Source organism: Festucalex cinctus, chromosome 2 (assembly GCF_051991245.1).
Source record: "Festucalex cinctus isolate MCC-2025b chromosome 2, RoL_Fcin_1.0, whole genome shotgun sequence".
NCBI classification, from domain to species: domain Eukaryota; kingdom Metazoa; phylum Chordata; class Actinopteri; order Syngnathiformes; family Syngnathidae; genus Festucalex; species Festucalex cinctus.
This window is the reverse complement of record NC_135412.1, coordinates 3,674,486-3,691,887: the sequence shown is the minus strand read 5'-3', so window position 1 is coordinate 3,691,887 and position 17,402 is coordinate 3,674,486. Positions and strand designations below refer to the sequence as shown.

Genomic DNA, 17,402 nt, shown 5'->3' with positions numbered 1-17,402 from the left:
GGCTTTGATGCAGCCTCTCAACTGCAAAGAACGATTGCAGAAATGGCAGTTATTACACAAACGGCCAGCAGGTGGCAGCAGAGCAAAGGAGATCAACCAGGGCCATGTAGAAAAAAAAGTTAAAGTACTTACAATTTTAAATAGATTTGTGAAAACTGATGTAACTTAGCTCTCTTCTAATGCTAATTGCTGCAAAACAGAAACAGAAAGAAACATACTTTTTTTCCTGATGAAAGAAGAGACTTTAATCTTTCTTTTGATAGGTTCTATGCTTTTATAGCAATAGAACACAATATTCTGTGGCCCTTGCAAAATCAGTCAAAATCCAGTAAAACAGCCGGGAGCGAACGGGACTGCTTCTGTGAAAATGGCGGCGAGTGAATGAGTTAATATTGAGGCTCTTACTTGCTAATGCAAGCACACATTAATTGCTTCACAAGCAAATTAGGTTCCCCTTCATCTGACAATTAGCATAGATTTTAAACATAGAAGGCCAAAACATCCCTAATGAAAATTAAATTGCACTAATAAAATAGCCACTAGAGGGTGCTAGAACTGCACAAATGGAAATCAACGAGACTTTTTTTTTAACAAATGTATTCCTTTCAAATATTGTGAGCATGACGATGACGATATTGTGGCAGTTTTAACATCGCGATATCACAATATAGCCCTTATCGTGACAGCCCTAATAACAACACGAGAGTGTTGACTAGTGATGGGACTTTTGGCTCTTTCAGGGGAGCCGTTCATTCGGGAGCCGTTCACGTAAAAGAACCGTTCAAAAGACTTTTTTTTTTTTTTTTTTTTTTTTAAACATTGGTTTTAGCTTTTTTCTTTCTTTTTTTTTTTTTTTTTTTTTTTGCAAAAATGACATGGAATCGTCTAAAAATAACATTCAATAAAGTTTTGTTCTCTTAGAACATAATATAAATAAATATAAAGACTTTTTTTTAAAGCATTGGTTTTAGCTTTTTTTTTTTTTTTTTAGCAAAAATTACATTTGGAATAGTCTAAAAACATTCAATGAAGTTTTGTTCTCTTAGAACATAATATAAATGTAGGGGGATGAACGGCTCTCGATAAAGACTCGGTTCCCATCGTTCATGTTGAAGAGCCGTTCAAAAGACTCGATTCGTTCGTGGCCGACACATCACTAGTATCTACAAAGTTTTGCGAGTCAGTAGATTTTCTGTAATTCTGCGATGAAAACATAACGTCCACAGCACACAAAAAGAGGAAAGCAGCAGCGTAAAAGAACAAAAAAAATGGGACAGTTCAGCTGATCGAATTGAAATGGCTTTCAAACTGGAGGACGATATATAACTCATTCAGTGCCATTGACGGCTATACACGTCAAAGATCCATTTTTACTGGGCTGGCAGTGAATGAGATAACCTTGCATGCGGTCAAGGTCGGATCGACTTTTTTGTTGTTGTTTCACCGGACGTGCTCACGTCTGACCGCCAGACTAAAACGAGCACCTCACTGCAGGCCGCAATCCAGACTCGTGTCTCGAGGTAAACCGGCTTATTCATAAACTCCGTTTCGATTTGAATCACAATTACGGCTCGGTGATGGATTGACGACGCTTGCTGTATAATTGATGAAAACGAGTCGATGATGGTCCACGGGGGGGAGCGGCCCCGAATCATCCCTTCGTCCTTTCAACACGCAGCACTCAAGCGGCTCTTCCCACAGTCGCCACGGTAATATTCCCATCCCAGCATTTCCACACCCTGTCTGTTACTAGGGAAATTCCCCATCTTTGCGTTTCCATGACAACAGTCTCGCGATTCCACCGTGTTCCAGTAGAGGGGTATTCCCCCATCCACACACCCCACATACGCACGCACACACAATCCGTTGAGCTCATGTGATCGTCGGACACGTCACGCTGTCATCGTTCATTTCAGCCTCGATTCAGGCTTTTACACACACACACACACATTTTTTGGATGTGACGCGTGACAATCAAACCACTCGAGCGTGATGATTTCCAGCATCACAAACGAATGCCAGGAGGACCGCCTCCAATACGGCGGCGGCGACGCAATCCGTGACTGTCAAACGCCGGCGACCGTCGTTGACATCTGTGACTCTCGCGCACACACTTCAAATAACGCAACGGCGTGGAGGCGGCTTCAGTCTGCCATCCATTTTCCATAGCTACATGTATTGATTTCGAGTCACGGCATCAATGCACACGAGAGCCTCTCCATAGTAGGGCTGCACGATATCGGGAAAATTATGCGATATGCGATATACTTGCTGAACATAGCGATATCGATATTATTGCGATTATTTAATATCTACCTAAAGAAATTTCATTTTTATGACCGAATGAAAGAAAAACTTTTTTTCATGTGGCAAAATAAGCAACCTTAACTCATTCACTCCCAGCCTTTTTCACTGAAGCAACCCTGTTCCCTGTTTTACTGGATTTGGACTGATTTTTGCAAGGGCCACACAATATTGTGTTCTACTGCTGTAAAAACATGGACCCTACCAAAAGAAAGTTTAGAGTCTCTTCTTTCATCAGGAAAACAAAGTATATTTATATCTGTTTCCGTTTTGCAACAATTAGCATTAGAATATAGCTAAGTTTCATCATTATTCACAAGTTGCTTGTTGTAACGCGGGCCTGGTTGATCTCTTATACTCTGCTGCCACCTGATGGCCGAATTTTGTAATAACTACCATTGCTTTTAAGCGACCTCTTCAGGTCAGAGGCTGCATCAAAGCCTCTAACCGTGCTCTAGTATAAAAAAACAACAACCCCCCCCCCCAAAAAAAAAAACGTATAAATACGTCTTTGGGAGCAAATGAGTTAATGTAATCTTAGTTAATTAATTGTAATTATGTCTTGATAATTTTCAACTATTGGATGGCGATGTACATTTTAGTTAGCATCTGACTGGTCAAATTCATATAAAAAGCATAAAATTCCATATAAAACTTATTGCATACCTTTGCGATATGCATATTGCAAGGGCCAATATCGCGATGTCGATATTTTTTCGATATATTGTGCAGCCCTAATTCACAGGGAGGACATTTATAAGTAAAGGTGATGGAGCTGGCCTAGCAATTTTCTAATTCTGCTTTATTTGGCATGCTCCAAGTAAACATGAGCGACCGTAAGAGTCATCGAGAAACCGCTGGCTTTTACTAACATTTAAACGATCTAAAACAGAGGTGTCCAAACTACGGCCCGGGGGCCATTTGCGGCCCGCCGGCCATTTGTCAGTGGCCCGCGACATATGCTAAAAAATGGCATTTGACTCAGTTCAAAGAAAATAAACAAAACAAAAATGTTTGGAGATGGTCAAAGTAAGAAGGGAGGGTGTCGAAAAACAGGTGCCATTAAAGGTTATTTTAGTTCACTAAAACTAATGAAATAACTAAAACTAAAATTCCAAAAACAATGTCGTTAATGAAATACAATAAAAACGAAAATGCTTTTTAACAGCAGCCAATGGAAAAGCACCTTCAGATGATGTCGCTCACGTTTTTTAAAATATTGCGCACAAGTATTACAAATAAAAAATAAAAAAAATAAAACTAAGACTCAAACTAACTAAATTAAACCCTAATTAACTCATTCACTGCCAATGACGACTATAGACGTCAAAAATCCAAGCAAACAGCCAGTACAAATTTTGACAAGAAATTTGAATTTAGTTTTAGTTATTCATTGTTTTCACTCATAGTTATTAATCATTGTTGTTATGAATAACAACAATGACAATTTCATTGCTAAGTGCTACCATCGTGCATAGAACAGATTGCTGTTACCCTACAAGAGGGACGTTGACGTTCTTGTGATCGGTCTTGGTCTTACTGAGACCACATACTGGGTCTCGGCCTCCAAAAGCCAATTTTAGTTGACTAAAATTGGTCTTTATTTTTGTTGACTAAAATTGGATTAAAACTAAAATACAATCAGGTGACTGAGTTATGACTAAGGCTTGAATTAAATTTAGTCAGAAGACTATAACTAAAACTAAATTAAAATGTATTTATTTTGTAATTAAAATTTTAATTTTAAATTTTCTCTTTTTTTTTTTTTTTTTTTTTCAAAATTAACACTGGCTGTTTGCTTGCATTTTTGACGTCTATAGTTGTCATTGGCAGTGAATGAGTTAAGAATTTATTAAAGAACAAAAAATAATAAAAACTGAACAAAAAATAATACAAACTAGCAGAACTACCCTAATAACTAATTAAAACTATTACCGGGTACTAGGGGTGTTAAAAAAAAAAATCGATTCGGCAATATATACTATATACTACAGCATGCAATTCTCGAATCAATTCAATAGGCAGCCGAATCGATTTTTTAACATCAATTTTTGATGAAAAAACTTGCTTCTCGAGGCCCGCCGTCCGTTTTTTTTTTTGTGGCCCGAGACATATGCTTAAAATGGCATTTGACTCAGTTCAAATCAAATAAAAACCAAAATGTTTGGAGATGGTCAACATAAGAAGGGAGCGTCTCGAAAAACACAGGTGCTATTAAAGTTTATTTTAGTGAACTAAAACTAACAAAAAAACTACAATTCAAAACAATTTCGTGAACAAAAAAAATAAATAAAAATGAAGATGTAGAAAAAATAACAGAAACTACATTTTATGTTTACAAAACTAACTATAATTATAGCAAAAAATGTCCTTTGTTTTAGTCTTTGGTAATTAACTCATTCACTCCCAGCCATTTTCATGTTCTATTGCCATAAAAACATGGAACCTACCAAAAGAAAAATGTGTCTCTTCTTTCATCAGGGGAAAAAAAAAAAAAAAAAAAAAAGTACAGTATATTTTTTTATCTGTTTTTATGTTTTGTAGCAATTAGCATTAGAATTTGCTAAGTTTCATCATTATTCACAAACCTGTTGAAAATACTGGGAAAAAGAGCTTGTTGCAACATGGACCTGGTTGATCCCATACTTTGCTGCCACCTGCTGGCCATTTTTGTTTTTTTGTTTTTTTTGTTTTGTAATAACTACCATCGCTTTAAGCGACCACTTCAGGTCAGAAACTACGTTTTTGGGAGTGAATGAGTTAATTTAACGCATGAGCCTTTGGGGATGATTTGAAATGTGATTTTTAGTCGATTTATTTTGATATAAACCGAAATAATGACGCGCTCATGGTGGTTTTTTTTTTGTTTGTTTGTTTGTTTTTAATAATGCGCACAAGTAATACACTAGGGGTGTGCCAAAGAATCGATTCATAAAAGAATCGAGACTCTCATTTATAAATCGAATCGAATCGATATTAATATCCAAAAATCGATTTTATTTAAATTATAAATGAAGAAGAAGGGGGAAAGGCAGTTGTAGCCCACATGCTGTTTTTGTGGAAAAGGGCACTTACAATACAAAATTAATAAATGTTTAAACAAAAAAAAACAAAAAAAAGACACTTTAATGTCTCTATTTGTCATTTTGTCTTGCAAAGCAGACTGGAGTAGATCATAACAATTTTTTGTATATCTGTAAATTGAAGCAGAAATCATTTGTCAATCAAATCATTTTGCATCGAAAAGCGTTTGAATCGAGAATCGAAAATCGATTCTGAATCGAATCGTAGACCCAAAAATCGTAATCGAATCGAATCGTGAGACAGTCAAATATTCCCAGCCATATAATACACATTTTAAAAAAAACTAAAAATAAGCATTTATTAAAGAATTAAAACTAATAATAAAAAAAACCTTACAGACCCACCTTGAAAACTAATTAAAACTAACAAAATTTAAAAAATAAAAACTCAAAACAAAATAAAAACTAAAAAGAAAATTTCCAAAACTATAATAACCCTACTGCCATATTACAAATAAATTGGTTTATATTAAGTAGCATTTTTCTAAATATGCAAAAAGCACAAATAAATTATTAGTACAATTTTTTAGGACTAAACACAATTTCTCTTCATAACATGATGTGGCCCTTGCGTCCTTCTGATTTTCTGTATGTGGCCCTCAAATGAAAAACGTTTGGACGCCCCTGCTCTAAATCTTACTTGTCACCTTCCCATGAGTTGCACCTGCTGACTTTCCACACAACTGAGACCAGTACAAGCGCACATTTAACATCTGTATTCCGTCTTTGACCTCTGTGGCAACAAAAACTAACAAAAAACAGCACAAAACAAAATGGATCGTTTCCAAAATAAAACAGGTCCCGCTTTTTAATTTCAAACGAGTTGAGACGTTGAAAAAGAGAGAGAGAGAGGCGAGACAGACCAATCTGTGGCTTCAATAATGGATGTGTTCGGGAACTGGTGAACCATAGGGCGCTACAAGACATGACAGTGCGTGTGCGCGCGTTTGTGCATGTGTTCGCGACAGGGAGGAAGGGGCCGAATCTGTCAGTCTGGCTTCATGCAAAAAAAAAAAGAAAAAAAAAAAAGAGGGTGTGCGCGCTTTTTGTGTCCAGATGTGTGCATGTATGTCAAGCGAAGCGCGTAAAACGTACATTTGCGTCCGTGCGTGTTTGCGTGCATGCGCGCGCACCTTGTCTCCGTAGCCTCCTCTTCTTCAAGCCAAATATCCGGACTTTGGAGAAGATGTCGACCAGGTTGCCGTTGCACAGCCCCTGCTTCTTGCCGGGGCTCTTGCGCCGCCGGTGAGTGGTCGGTCGGTGGGCGTGTTGCTCCCTCGCCTGCCGCTTCTGGCGGATCAAACCGCTGGCGATGGCCGCTGCCATGTCCCCGCCGAGACAGCCGCCGACACAAAAAGCAGAGCCGTCTCCGCCCGCGTCTCCGATCTAGAGTCACTCGCCTGCTCCGGTTCGTGTGGTGGTGGTGGTGGTGATGGGGGTGGGGGGGGGGGCTCGGATCGCAGACGATACCGCACCCCGCAAGTGTCGCGCCTCTGCCGGCTACAACCGCCCCATCACTTCGGAGTCCGAGCTGTATTCACGCCGCTGCGCGTCACGGCCGCGGGCCATTGGCTTCGAACGCGCATGCAGCGGTTCACCTGTCCGTCACGTCCCGCCGCCCTCGCCTGTCAGCAGCGCTCTATGAATGAATGACACCTGCGTGCGCTTCATCCGAGTGCCTTTCGGGTGCTCCTCCCCATGGCCGACACCACCCGAGGCGAACGCGACCCTCTGAAGGACAACAATCGGAAGACGGCAAAAACGTCCCTTTGCGTCCGCTGCGAGGGGCGCGAGGCGCGCGTGCGGGCGCGAGCCGCTCCAGGTGTGTAAAACGAACGCGAGTCACGCACGGCCTCGCCGGAAATCGAGCGCTTGGACTTTCAAAGTTAAACAAATATCCGCATGGCAAGATGGATGATGGAGCGCCTTTAATTTCATTTTAAAACGCTCATATACCTCCACTTCACATTGGTCCTTTAGTACAATTAGTCTCGGGCACCTGTTGCTACTATATTAACCAAATGATTAATTTATTCACTCCCAGCCGTTTTCACTGAAGCAACCCCCCCCCCCCCCTTCCCTGTTTTACTGGATTTGGACTGATTTTTGCAAGGCCCACAGAATATTGTGTTCTATTGCTATAAAAACATGGAACCTACCAAAAGAAAGTTTAGAGTCAATTCTTTCATCAGGAAAAAAAAAAAAAAAGTATATTTGTAACTGTTTCTGTTTTGCAGCAATTAGCATTAGAATACAGCTAAGTTTCATCATTATTCACAAATGTGTTGTTGAAAACGTTGGGGAAAAGAGCTTGTTGCAACGTGGCTTGGTTGATCTCTTATACTCTGCTGCAACTTGATGGCCGAATTTTGTAATAACTATCATTGCTTTAAGCGACCGCTTCAGGTCAGAGGCTGCATCAAAGCCTCAAACCCTGCTCTAGCATAAAAAAACAACAACCAAAAAAATAAAAAATACAACAAAACAAAAAAACAAAAACGTATAAATACGTCTTTGGGAGCAAATGAGTTAATTATAGCATACTGGCGGCACGAACAACGTGGTTAGTAGGGCTGGGAATCTTTGACTGTCTCACGATTCGATTCGATTACGATTTTTGGGTCTACGATTCGATTCAGAATCGATTCTCGATTCCAACGATTTTTCACTTCAAAATTATTTGATTGACAAATGATTTCTGCTTCAATTTACAGATATGCACAACATTGTCATGATCGATTCCAGTCTGCTTTGCAAAATGATAAATAGAGACATTAAAGTGTCTTTTTGTTTTGTTTTTTTGTTTAAACATTTATTAATTTTGTATTGTAAGTGCCTTTTTCCACAAAAATAGCATGTCAGCTACAACTTCCTTTCCCCCTTCTTCTTCATTTCTAATTTAAACAAAATCAATTTTTGGATATTAAATATCGATTCGATTCGATTAATAAATGAGAATCTCGATTCTTTCATGAATCGATTTTTTTGGCACACCCCTAGTGGTTAGTATCTACATCCGCCTCACATTTCTGAGGTTGGGGGTTCAAATCCATGCTTGTGTGGGTGGAAGCTATTTCGGCTTCCTCACATATTCCCCCCAAAAAACATGCTTTTTTTTTTTTTTTTGTAAATTGAAGACTCTAAATTGTCCTTAACTGTGAATGTGAATGGTTGTTTGTATTTGTGCCCTGCGATTGACTCAACTGGGAAAAAGGTCCACTAAAATGGATAATTTTGCACAAGGTCAGCATGCATTTACCTTGTACATTCCAAACGGAGAAGCTGCCAAACGTTTTATTTTGAAAGCAACTAAACGGATGCCATCGTGATTGTCTTGCGGCTGCTTGGCGCTTTGTGGAGTGTCACAGTGTTGCTGAAGCCACGCGCCCAGCGAGCATGAAAACAGCTCGTCATCATGAGTGAAGTCACCAGAAAAACATCCAAATATATTATTTCAAATATACACTATCGCTTTTTTGTTTTGTTTTTACTACTTTCATTTTTTTTAATGCATCTGCACAATAATCAGTGTTTATTTGAAAGGTGTTTTTTAAATATTGCGCACAAGTAATACACGTTAAAAAAAAAAAAAAACTAAAACTAATACTGAAAATAACTAAACAAAAACTAAGCATTTATTAAAAACCTAAAACTAATTAAAAAAACTATCAGAACCACCATGAAAACTAATTAAAACTAACACAAAAAAACCCAAACAAAATAAAAACTAAAATGAAAAATTCCAAAACTATAATAACCCTATTGCCATATTACAAATAAATTGGTTTATATACTGTAGCATTTTTGTAAATATGCAAAAGCACAAATAAATTATTTGTACAATTTTTAAGACTAAACACAATTTCTCTTCATAACATTACGTGGCCCTTGCGTCCCTCTGATTTTCTGGATGTGGCCCTCAAATGAAAAATTCTGGACACCCCTGGTGTAGATATATTTTGTGTTGTGTTGGTCATTGCATGAGATTGCTGCTTTTTGTAGGGGGCCTCCTTCTTTAAAAAAAATGGCTAATGTGTTAAAAATCCCATGTATAATTCCATGCAAAGCAAAAAAAAATTATTAAATGGAATTCCGAAATTATACTTGAAGCTTTAATTGTTTACTATGTTATAACTAGAAATACATGGTCGTGGGTGACCACAATCTATACCACCAGACACCCTCTAATTGTTTTGACACTGTGCGTATACGCACAAATGTAGTTAAAATGCCCCCAAAACAATCCTAATTATGACCTCATTTCAAATTAAACTGCTGTCATTCGAAAGACAACTATCAACGTGCACGTTTGCTCATATTTTTTCCACTTAGCTATAATGTACCCAAACACTATCTCCACTTGGCTGTTGTCTTGTGACATTCGCCTGGAAGAGGTTTTTAAATGCATACAAAGAGCTGCCTCAACCTTTCAAACAGGCTAAGCTTGTACAGGACGCAACTAGACTCCGCTCATATTTCAGTTATGGTTTGGTCATAACTTGCTACCAATCATAATGGCAACAGGTCAACTTGTACATGTATTCTTGCTGGCTGATCATACATGTGAACGCGTTGCGAAAACGCTTCAGCACCATGGACAGTCAGCAACACAAAAAAACAATTACCGTGAAGGCCACTTGAGAGCGCCAGAGTACACGCAAGGGCGACGGCCTGGCAAGAGGAGTTGCAACCGGTTTTCTGTTTGCTTTCATAACCCATCAAGTCAGTGTTATTTTGGCTAGAAATGTCACGTTGATATATGCTGACTTGCCCGATGACGTAAAAGTTCATTGACCAACAACACATGCGGTGGCATCCGGTTCTCATTTTGTTTTTCAACTCTCGAAGGATAGCCCCTCATTCTATTTGATGTTTAATGATAAGCTATATTTTACTAACATGCGAATAAAGCCGAGCTTACATACATTAAAAATCACACCTTCTGCTTCTTTTTATAAAACCGCAATTCACTTCAAAAGACAAATTCTGCTCACAGAATCCTCTTTCATCCGCATGCAAAACACTTGCGCACATAAAACATTAAAACACACAAGAGACACACTCATTCATTATGAACAACAATGCTCCAATTTTCCATTTAGACTGCAGAGGGCAAACACATTCACACAGTATTCGTCTCATCATCCGCTCGGGCTGCACAGGTAGAATGGCGCCCCCTATTGACCATCATTCAGAATGCTGTTTTACGTCTATAAAGATCAGAGTTCTACACTTGCTTGATTTTATCTTGGTCATGGTTTGTGCTACACCTGCAACAAATATAATTTCTATCTGCGTCACACTTGAATGGATGTGCTAGTACAGTAATATGCAAAAGTGTTAAGCCGCGTTTACATTTGTTGTTGTTATTTGTTGGTTCTGCAATGTGCTAATGAGCATATCACATTAAACGTAAGGAAATGTGTATTTTATTTTTTTTCTGTATGCATGCATTGCTGAAGCCGACACTTATTGACCACTGTAGCAGGGCGGGGCCTGTGCTCACCAGAGGCCCAAAAATAAGAGTCATTGCAATAGCAAGGGGCGACATGGTGGTTGAGTGGTTAGCACGTCCGCCTCCCAGTACTGAGGACTCGGGTTTGGCTCCGGCCTTCCTGGGTGGAGTTTGCATGTTCTCCCCGTGCCCGCGTGGGTCTTCTCCGGGTACTCCGGTCCCCTCCCACATTCCAAAGACATGCATGGCAGGTTAATTGGCCGCTCCGATTTGTCCCTCGGTGTGGATGGTTGTTCGTCTCTGTGTGCCCTGCGATTGGCTGGCAACCAGTCCAGGGTGTCCCCCCCGCCTACTGCCCATAACCAGCTGAGATAGGCTCCAGCACCCCCCGTGACCCTTGTGAGGAATAAGCGGCCAAGAAGATGAAATGGATGGATGGATTGCAATAGCAAAAGAAGATGTATGCAATTAGTTGCGGTGATTTGACAAATTTTAATTCACACTACAGTAAAAGGACAAAAATCAGAACATTTAATTGAAATTAATATATTACAATAAAAAATATTGCAAACTTTTGGATGAGTGGGATAAAAAGTATGGATAAAATCGATTCACTTATTGTTTGACGTCTCTTAAAGGGGCTGTCTGTCGGGTTCACTCAGGAAAATGCACTTTTTAAATACACACTTTAACTTTCTCTCAGTCTACACATCTGTGTTGTTGTTAATCTTTTGTGTTAATTTCGTCCTAAAGCCTGTATTTTGCCATTTTGTGTTTGTTTTGTATACAGCGGGACGTTTCTGTGGAAAGACAGTGTTTACAACCCTCCAGCCAATCGCAGAGCGGGGGCGGGGCGTGTCGCAAACGGGGCCGGGCGAACGTGCCAGCTGCGTGACGTCACTCCCGCGGCAATTCGAAAGCACGCACTGATTTTTTTTTTTTTCTTCACTCATTCACACACGTAAGCTTCTGTGAGTGAGTGAGTGAGTGAGTGAGTGAGTGAGTGAGTGAGTGAGTGAGTGAGTGAGTGAGTGAGTGAGTGAGTGAGTGATCGGGACTCGGGTCTAAAACAGTATGATCGGGACATCCCTAGAGAGTTGAGATTTTATCAATGTGGCATTCTAATCTTTGCCTGGCCAGTCACTGTCTACAAATACAAACTGTGTTTATCACAGGGTGGGAGGGGAGTTGGGGGGGGTCGTAACCTAGCGACTCAGTCAGATAGGGCGTGATGCGGGGAGTGGGTTCAGACAGGGAGGGAGACAGCTGTGCATGGGAGGAGTGTGAGGATAGCCGCTGTGAAGTGAGCAGGATGAGTCATAATTCACACTCAGGCACCCGCCCACACGCGCAGCTTCACACGATCGAGGCACGGGGGAAGTCCGCCGTTACCAGGGTAGCCACAGTGATGTGACGCAGGTGGCTCTTCGAGTCGGGAAGATACAGTATAGCACTTGCTGAATGCGGAGAAGGTGCACGCACACGCCGAACTAATACGTCGCACACAGTGTTGCCACAGTTACATTGAAAAAGTAACTTAGTTACTTTACAGATTACTTGGTTTTAAAAGTAACTAAATTGCGTTACTGCTTACTTGATTTTAAAAGTAACTAAGTTAGATTAAAAGTTACTTTTTTTATTTACTTTCAGCAGCTGCCGATAACACGCAACATAAAAATAATGCGGTAGAAACAGAGTTCCAAAATAGGCAGTCTCTCTTGACTTCTTGTAAATACTTTTTATAAAACAAAAAATAAAAATCTATCCAGGTTGAAAATGAAAATCCCCTTATTCCTCTTTTGTTTTGTTCCGCTATTCCAGTGTGTACACTTGAGTCGACTCGTGCATGCTGAAAACTAGGGGTGAGAATCTATGAAATGAGGCCGATTCGATATGTATCTCGATACACAGGTTGCGATTCGATTGAAAACCGATTATCTTTCAGAACAGAACGGTTCGATACGGTTCGATTAAGTTTGGGAACGATACAATTTTCGATACGATACGATTCATTTCAATATTCACAACTTATTAGGGGTGTGAATTGCCTAGTACCTGACGATTCGATTCGTATCACGATTCACAAGTCACGATTCGATTCGATACCGATTAATCCCGATACGAATGGTCACGATTCGATACCGATTAATCTCGATACGAATTTATAAGTCGATTGTTGCGATTTTTTTTCATTCATATTTAGAAAATACTAATCAGTAAGCTTGTAGAGTGTAAGATTTATATGAAAATGTATTATTTATTTATCTGAAATTTCAGTCTTATAGAGGTTGTAATCTGTTTCATGTTTGAACAGCATTAAAATAAAAATATTAAGGCTTAATGTGCCGTTCATATAACATTCTTCCATGCTCAAGGTGTGAATCCTAAAAAAAAAAAAAAAAAAAAAAAAAAAAAAAAAAAAAAAAAATCGATTCTGCCAATTATTGAATCGATTCGAGAATCGCGCGATGTAGTATCGCGATATATCGCCGAATCGATTTTTTTTTTAACACCCCTACAACTTATAGTGACATTTGTTGCTTGTAAATATTAATCTTAAAACACCACAAATTTTTACAGTATCAACAAATGTGAACAACAACAAAAATGTCTTCTATATTTTTATATTTTGAATCATTTATTTAAATATACCGCAACAAAGGGGTGGGCGATATGACTGAAAAATGTATCAGTTTAAATATTTATTAGTAGTTATTGACAGTTATAATTGTTTTTTTTGTGTGTTTTTTTTTTCTCATCGAATAGTCTGTTTTCTCCCCCCGCATGTGTTTCACCACCCTTGTTTCCTTTCCTTCATGGCGTCATCTCCTTTCCTTGTTTCGCATCCTGCTCCCTTGCCTCCTTCTCACCTCACAACATCACCAATCCAGTAGGGGGGAGTAGAAAGAGAACAGAGAGACTAAATTATTCATCCCATCGTTTTTTTTTTTTTCCTTCTGTTTGTTCTTGGCAATTTTCTTGTCTCCTCCCTTCATTCCTTTTGCTTCTTCAGAGGCATGCGTTGCTCACAAAGTCCAGATAAAAACTCTGCTAACGAGCAGAAACGGGATCAAATCACACATGGGAAAGTCTCAAACAAATCCCAAGTCATTCCGTCTTGGCAAGTCAAGTCTCGGGATATTTTGTAGTCAAATCGAGCCCTGTGGTAAGCAAATTAACTCTTTGACCGCCTAAAAATGTTTAATAACGTTTAGTAAAATCACGATGTATGCTGCCATAAACGTTAAATGACGTCAACTACTTTTTATTTATTTTTTTTTTTTAAATATACCAGTGGTCAGTGCAACGTCCAAGTGAAGCGCAGCCGTGTCAATGTGTTGTGAAATCAAAAACACCCACTAACTATGGCCAGCAGATGGCAGCATTGTATCTCTTTTCAATGGGCTGCTGGTGTATGGAATTACTCAACTCAACTCAAGTATATTTAACCTCGCAGCGGTGGCTGCTCGGGCCCTAACTAGAGCTGCGAATTACAACGAAACATGATGCAGTCTGATGAAATAGAACGTTTTCAAGGCTGACGTGAATGATCAAAACCTTTGTAACGTTAAACCTAATTTGACGGAGCGTCACTAAACAAAAAATATTAGTATCAAAGTCACTGTTGTGGAGGAAATTTCTTTTCGATTTTCGCTCAACGTCACTCAAATTACCTATTTTCAAATGGTGATTACTAAAGAGCAGAATAAGGTCGAAACATACTTTTTTTTCTAATGAAAGAATAGAATGCAATCTTTCATGTGGTACCCATGTTGTATATGTGGCAAAAGAAGACAATTTACTGTTTGCTTTGAAAAATGAGTTAAAATGCTCGAAATCAGCTGGCATTGAGTGTTGTTTTTTAATAACGTGGCAGTAAAAGAGTTAAGTCCCAATTCAAGCTACCATATTAAAAGCAGTCTTACTTGCAATATTTTTTTTTATCACTCACTCACTCACTCACTCACTCACTCACTCACTCACTCACTCACTCACTCACTCACTCACTCACTCACAGAAGCTTACGTGTGTGAATGAGTGAGTGAAGAAAAAAAAAGCTTCCCATGAAAATGACAGACATAATGATATTCAAAGTAATATGCAATTTGTCCAGTAACCCGTCAATGTTGGTTCACGATTTGACAAGTTTGAAAACTCCCACTTACACACACAATAATAGACACAAACGCACACACCTTTTGTCCGCGCCACATTTTGTCAGGCTTTCACCCATTTAAGGTCAAGAAAGATCATTTTGTCTTTTCGTGATCCCGTCTTCATATAAACACAGTTGGCACCTTTCTCCCCGTAGGCAAAACAATCCCTTACCTGGCGCCGTTTGATTTAAAGCAGCTCGTATGCGCCTCTCCGCAACTTTTAAGATGAACTCAAAGTCCATGGCCAACACAAACGCGGCGACTGACCACAGCAAAGCTTTTCGACTGGGTCTTCAAGTCCCTATCAAGGCCTCACACAAACATGCGGTGATGTCACACGGGGCTGTCATCGGGCAAAAGGTGAACAAAGCCCGAGTTCAAGTGAGAGTGAGCGACACTCCGGAAGAAACGAAGCCGCCTGCCCGCACCTTAACATCTCGAGCATCGTCAATTCAACACGTTTCCCTCACCGAGTCCACAAAAGATTTGCAGAATGTTTAATAATAAATAATAATACAGTGTGTTTGATTTCAGGGCTCCCCAATGTGGTGAGGTATGCAGAGGAGCCGGTGATGTGAATGGAGGAGGTGGAGGATCTAAAAAGTGTGGGCATGTTTCCCAGCTTCTTATCACCACGTCAGTGAAAACACCTCCTTGTGGAGTCTTTGATGGCTCGCCGCTCTTTAAGTGCCCTTGGAAAACTAACACTCAGCACTCTCTACTGCTCGGACAGAAACCTCTCTCACACCCACACACACTCATAGCATCATCTTGTTCTCATGTTGTGAAAGCCTTGCTAGTTGAGGGAGCTAGCTTATCCAAACAGTTAAACTTTCGTAAACAAACTCCAGGTGTGCAGTGAAATTGTCTAGATTGTGAAATCGCAACAAGAAATGGAAACAAATCAATACAGACAAAATTAACTAACGATTAGCGATCACGATTAGCATTAGTGCTAAGCATTTTAAGTCAACAAAACGTTATTGTAGAAAAGGTTGTTAAAAGCCTGATGCTGGCTCCTTTAAGGGGGCGGGGCTTAGAGCTCCGGTTGGCATAGTAGGAAGTAAGAGGGGACACAGTGGTGAGAGGTCGATACGAGACACGGTAACAAGCGAAGACTTGGGCAAATTATTACCGTCAAGTTTAAGTTAAGTTCAGCCTCAGTTGACAGTTTATCCTGCTTCTACGTTGTGCGTGAGACAAGTAAGTTCATAACACCAATTATTTGTTGTATGAGTATTCGTTTTCTGCTAATCATTAGCATGCCTTATGAGCACATTTAATGGAGAGTTAACATTGTGGATTTATTTTGTATTTAGAGTTAGATAGTGCTCATCTCCCTATGTTGTGCTGTGATACTTAGATATTGAGCTATTATTATTATTTGTTTGTAGAACCACACACGTGAAGCATCAAGAACTGTACTGTGGAGTTAACCTGATTAAAAATCAGCAAAACAAACCCAAGACCCTTTACTGGAGTTCTAACCGGACTCACAACAGTGATTTGAATATTCTACCAGCCCATTACTAAGCACTATCTTTTAATGATCAATCCACCTTATTCCTGAGGGATCTCATGGAGAAACGATTTTGTGTAATTATTGCATATATCAATATGTGATTAACATGTAGTGGGAAGTAGCGGGTTAGGCTGGCTCCTACGTCTGAACAAAACATGACCAACTTTATTATTGTGTAGGGACTGACATGCCTCAGAACTTTGGACATAGCACATCGCCTCATGTCTGAAGTAGGGTTGCCAACTTTCTCATCCCGAAATAAGGGACAGGTGCACGGTGTCATGGTGGTGTGAACATGATGTGTGAAATCAGTGTATATTCTGATTAGATTCGAAATGCACAAAGTTTGTACATTCATATATATATATATATATATATATATATATATATATATATATATATATATATGAATTAGAGCTGTCAAACGATTACATTTTTTAATCTGATTAATCACATCTTAGAATTTTGATTAATCATGATTAATCACTGACTTAAAAAAAGCTTTTTTCCCCAACATATTTTGCCCGCTAAATTTGAAGCGCACCTGTTATGTGTTAATTTTTTCGCCATTTAATGTTATGAGGACGTCTTCAAAAATTTATATCCACTGCACGCGCTCATCCTGCTTTTTCTTATCAATTAATTATTTGCATAATTTAAAATGGGAAGAAATGACTTATGGCATATGGAAACATTTGTTAAATGCTTTACTTTAATACATGTAGTTATGTTTATTGCTCAAACTCGAACGGCTACCTTTAACATAACCACCCGCTGTCGGCTAAAAAGGATCATCTGCGGTCAAAAATTAATAGTGTGATTAATCTGTGGTAATACAATGATTAATGTATTAATTATTTTTTGTGATTAATTAATTAGGT

General features: G+C 39.2%; 1 protein-coding gene across 2 annotated transcripts in view; it reads right to left on the bottom strand.

The window, feature by feature from the left end:
- Positions 1–17,402, bottom strand: part of LOC144013426 (fibroblast growth factor 14-like) — a 42,112-nt gene that overhangs the window by 19,611 nt on the left and 5,099 nt on the right. Inside the window, exon 1 of one of the 2 annotated variants that reach the window (XM_077512284.1) lies at positions 6,521–7,419. The exons of the other annotated variant lie outside the window; for it this stretch is intronic. Within the exon in view, the coding sequence (XP_077368410.1) occupies positions 6,521–6,713 (193 nt within the window). The 5' untranslated portion in view covers positions 6,714–7,419. Of the gene's footprint in view, positions 1–6,520; positions 7,420–17,402 lie in introns of those variants that run through there. 2 annotated transcript variants of the gene reach the window in all.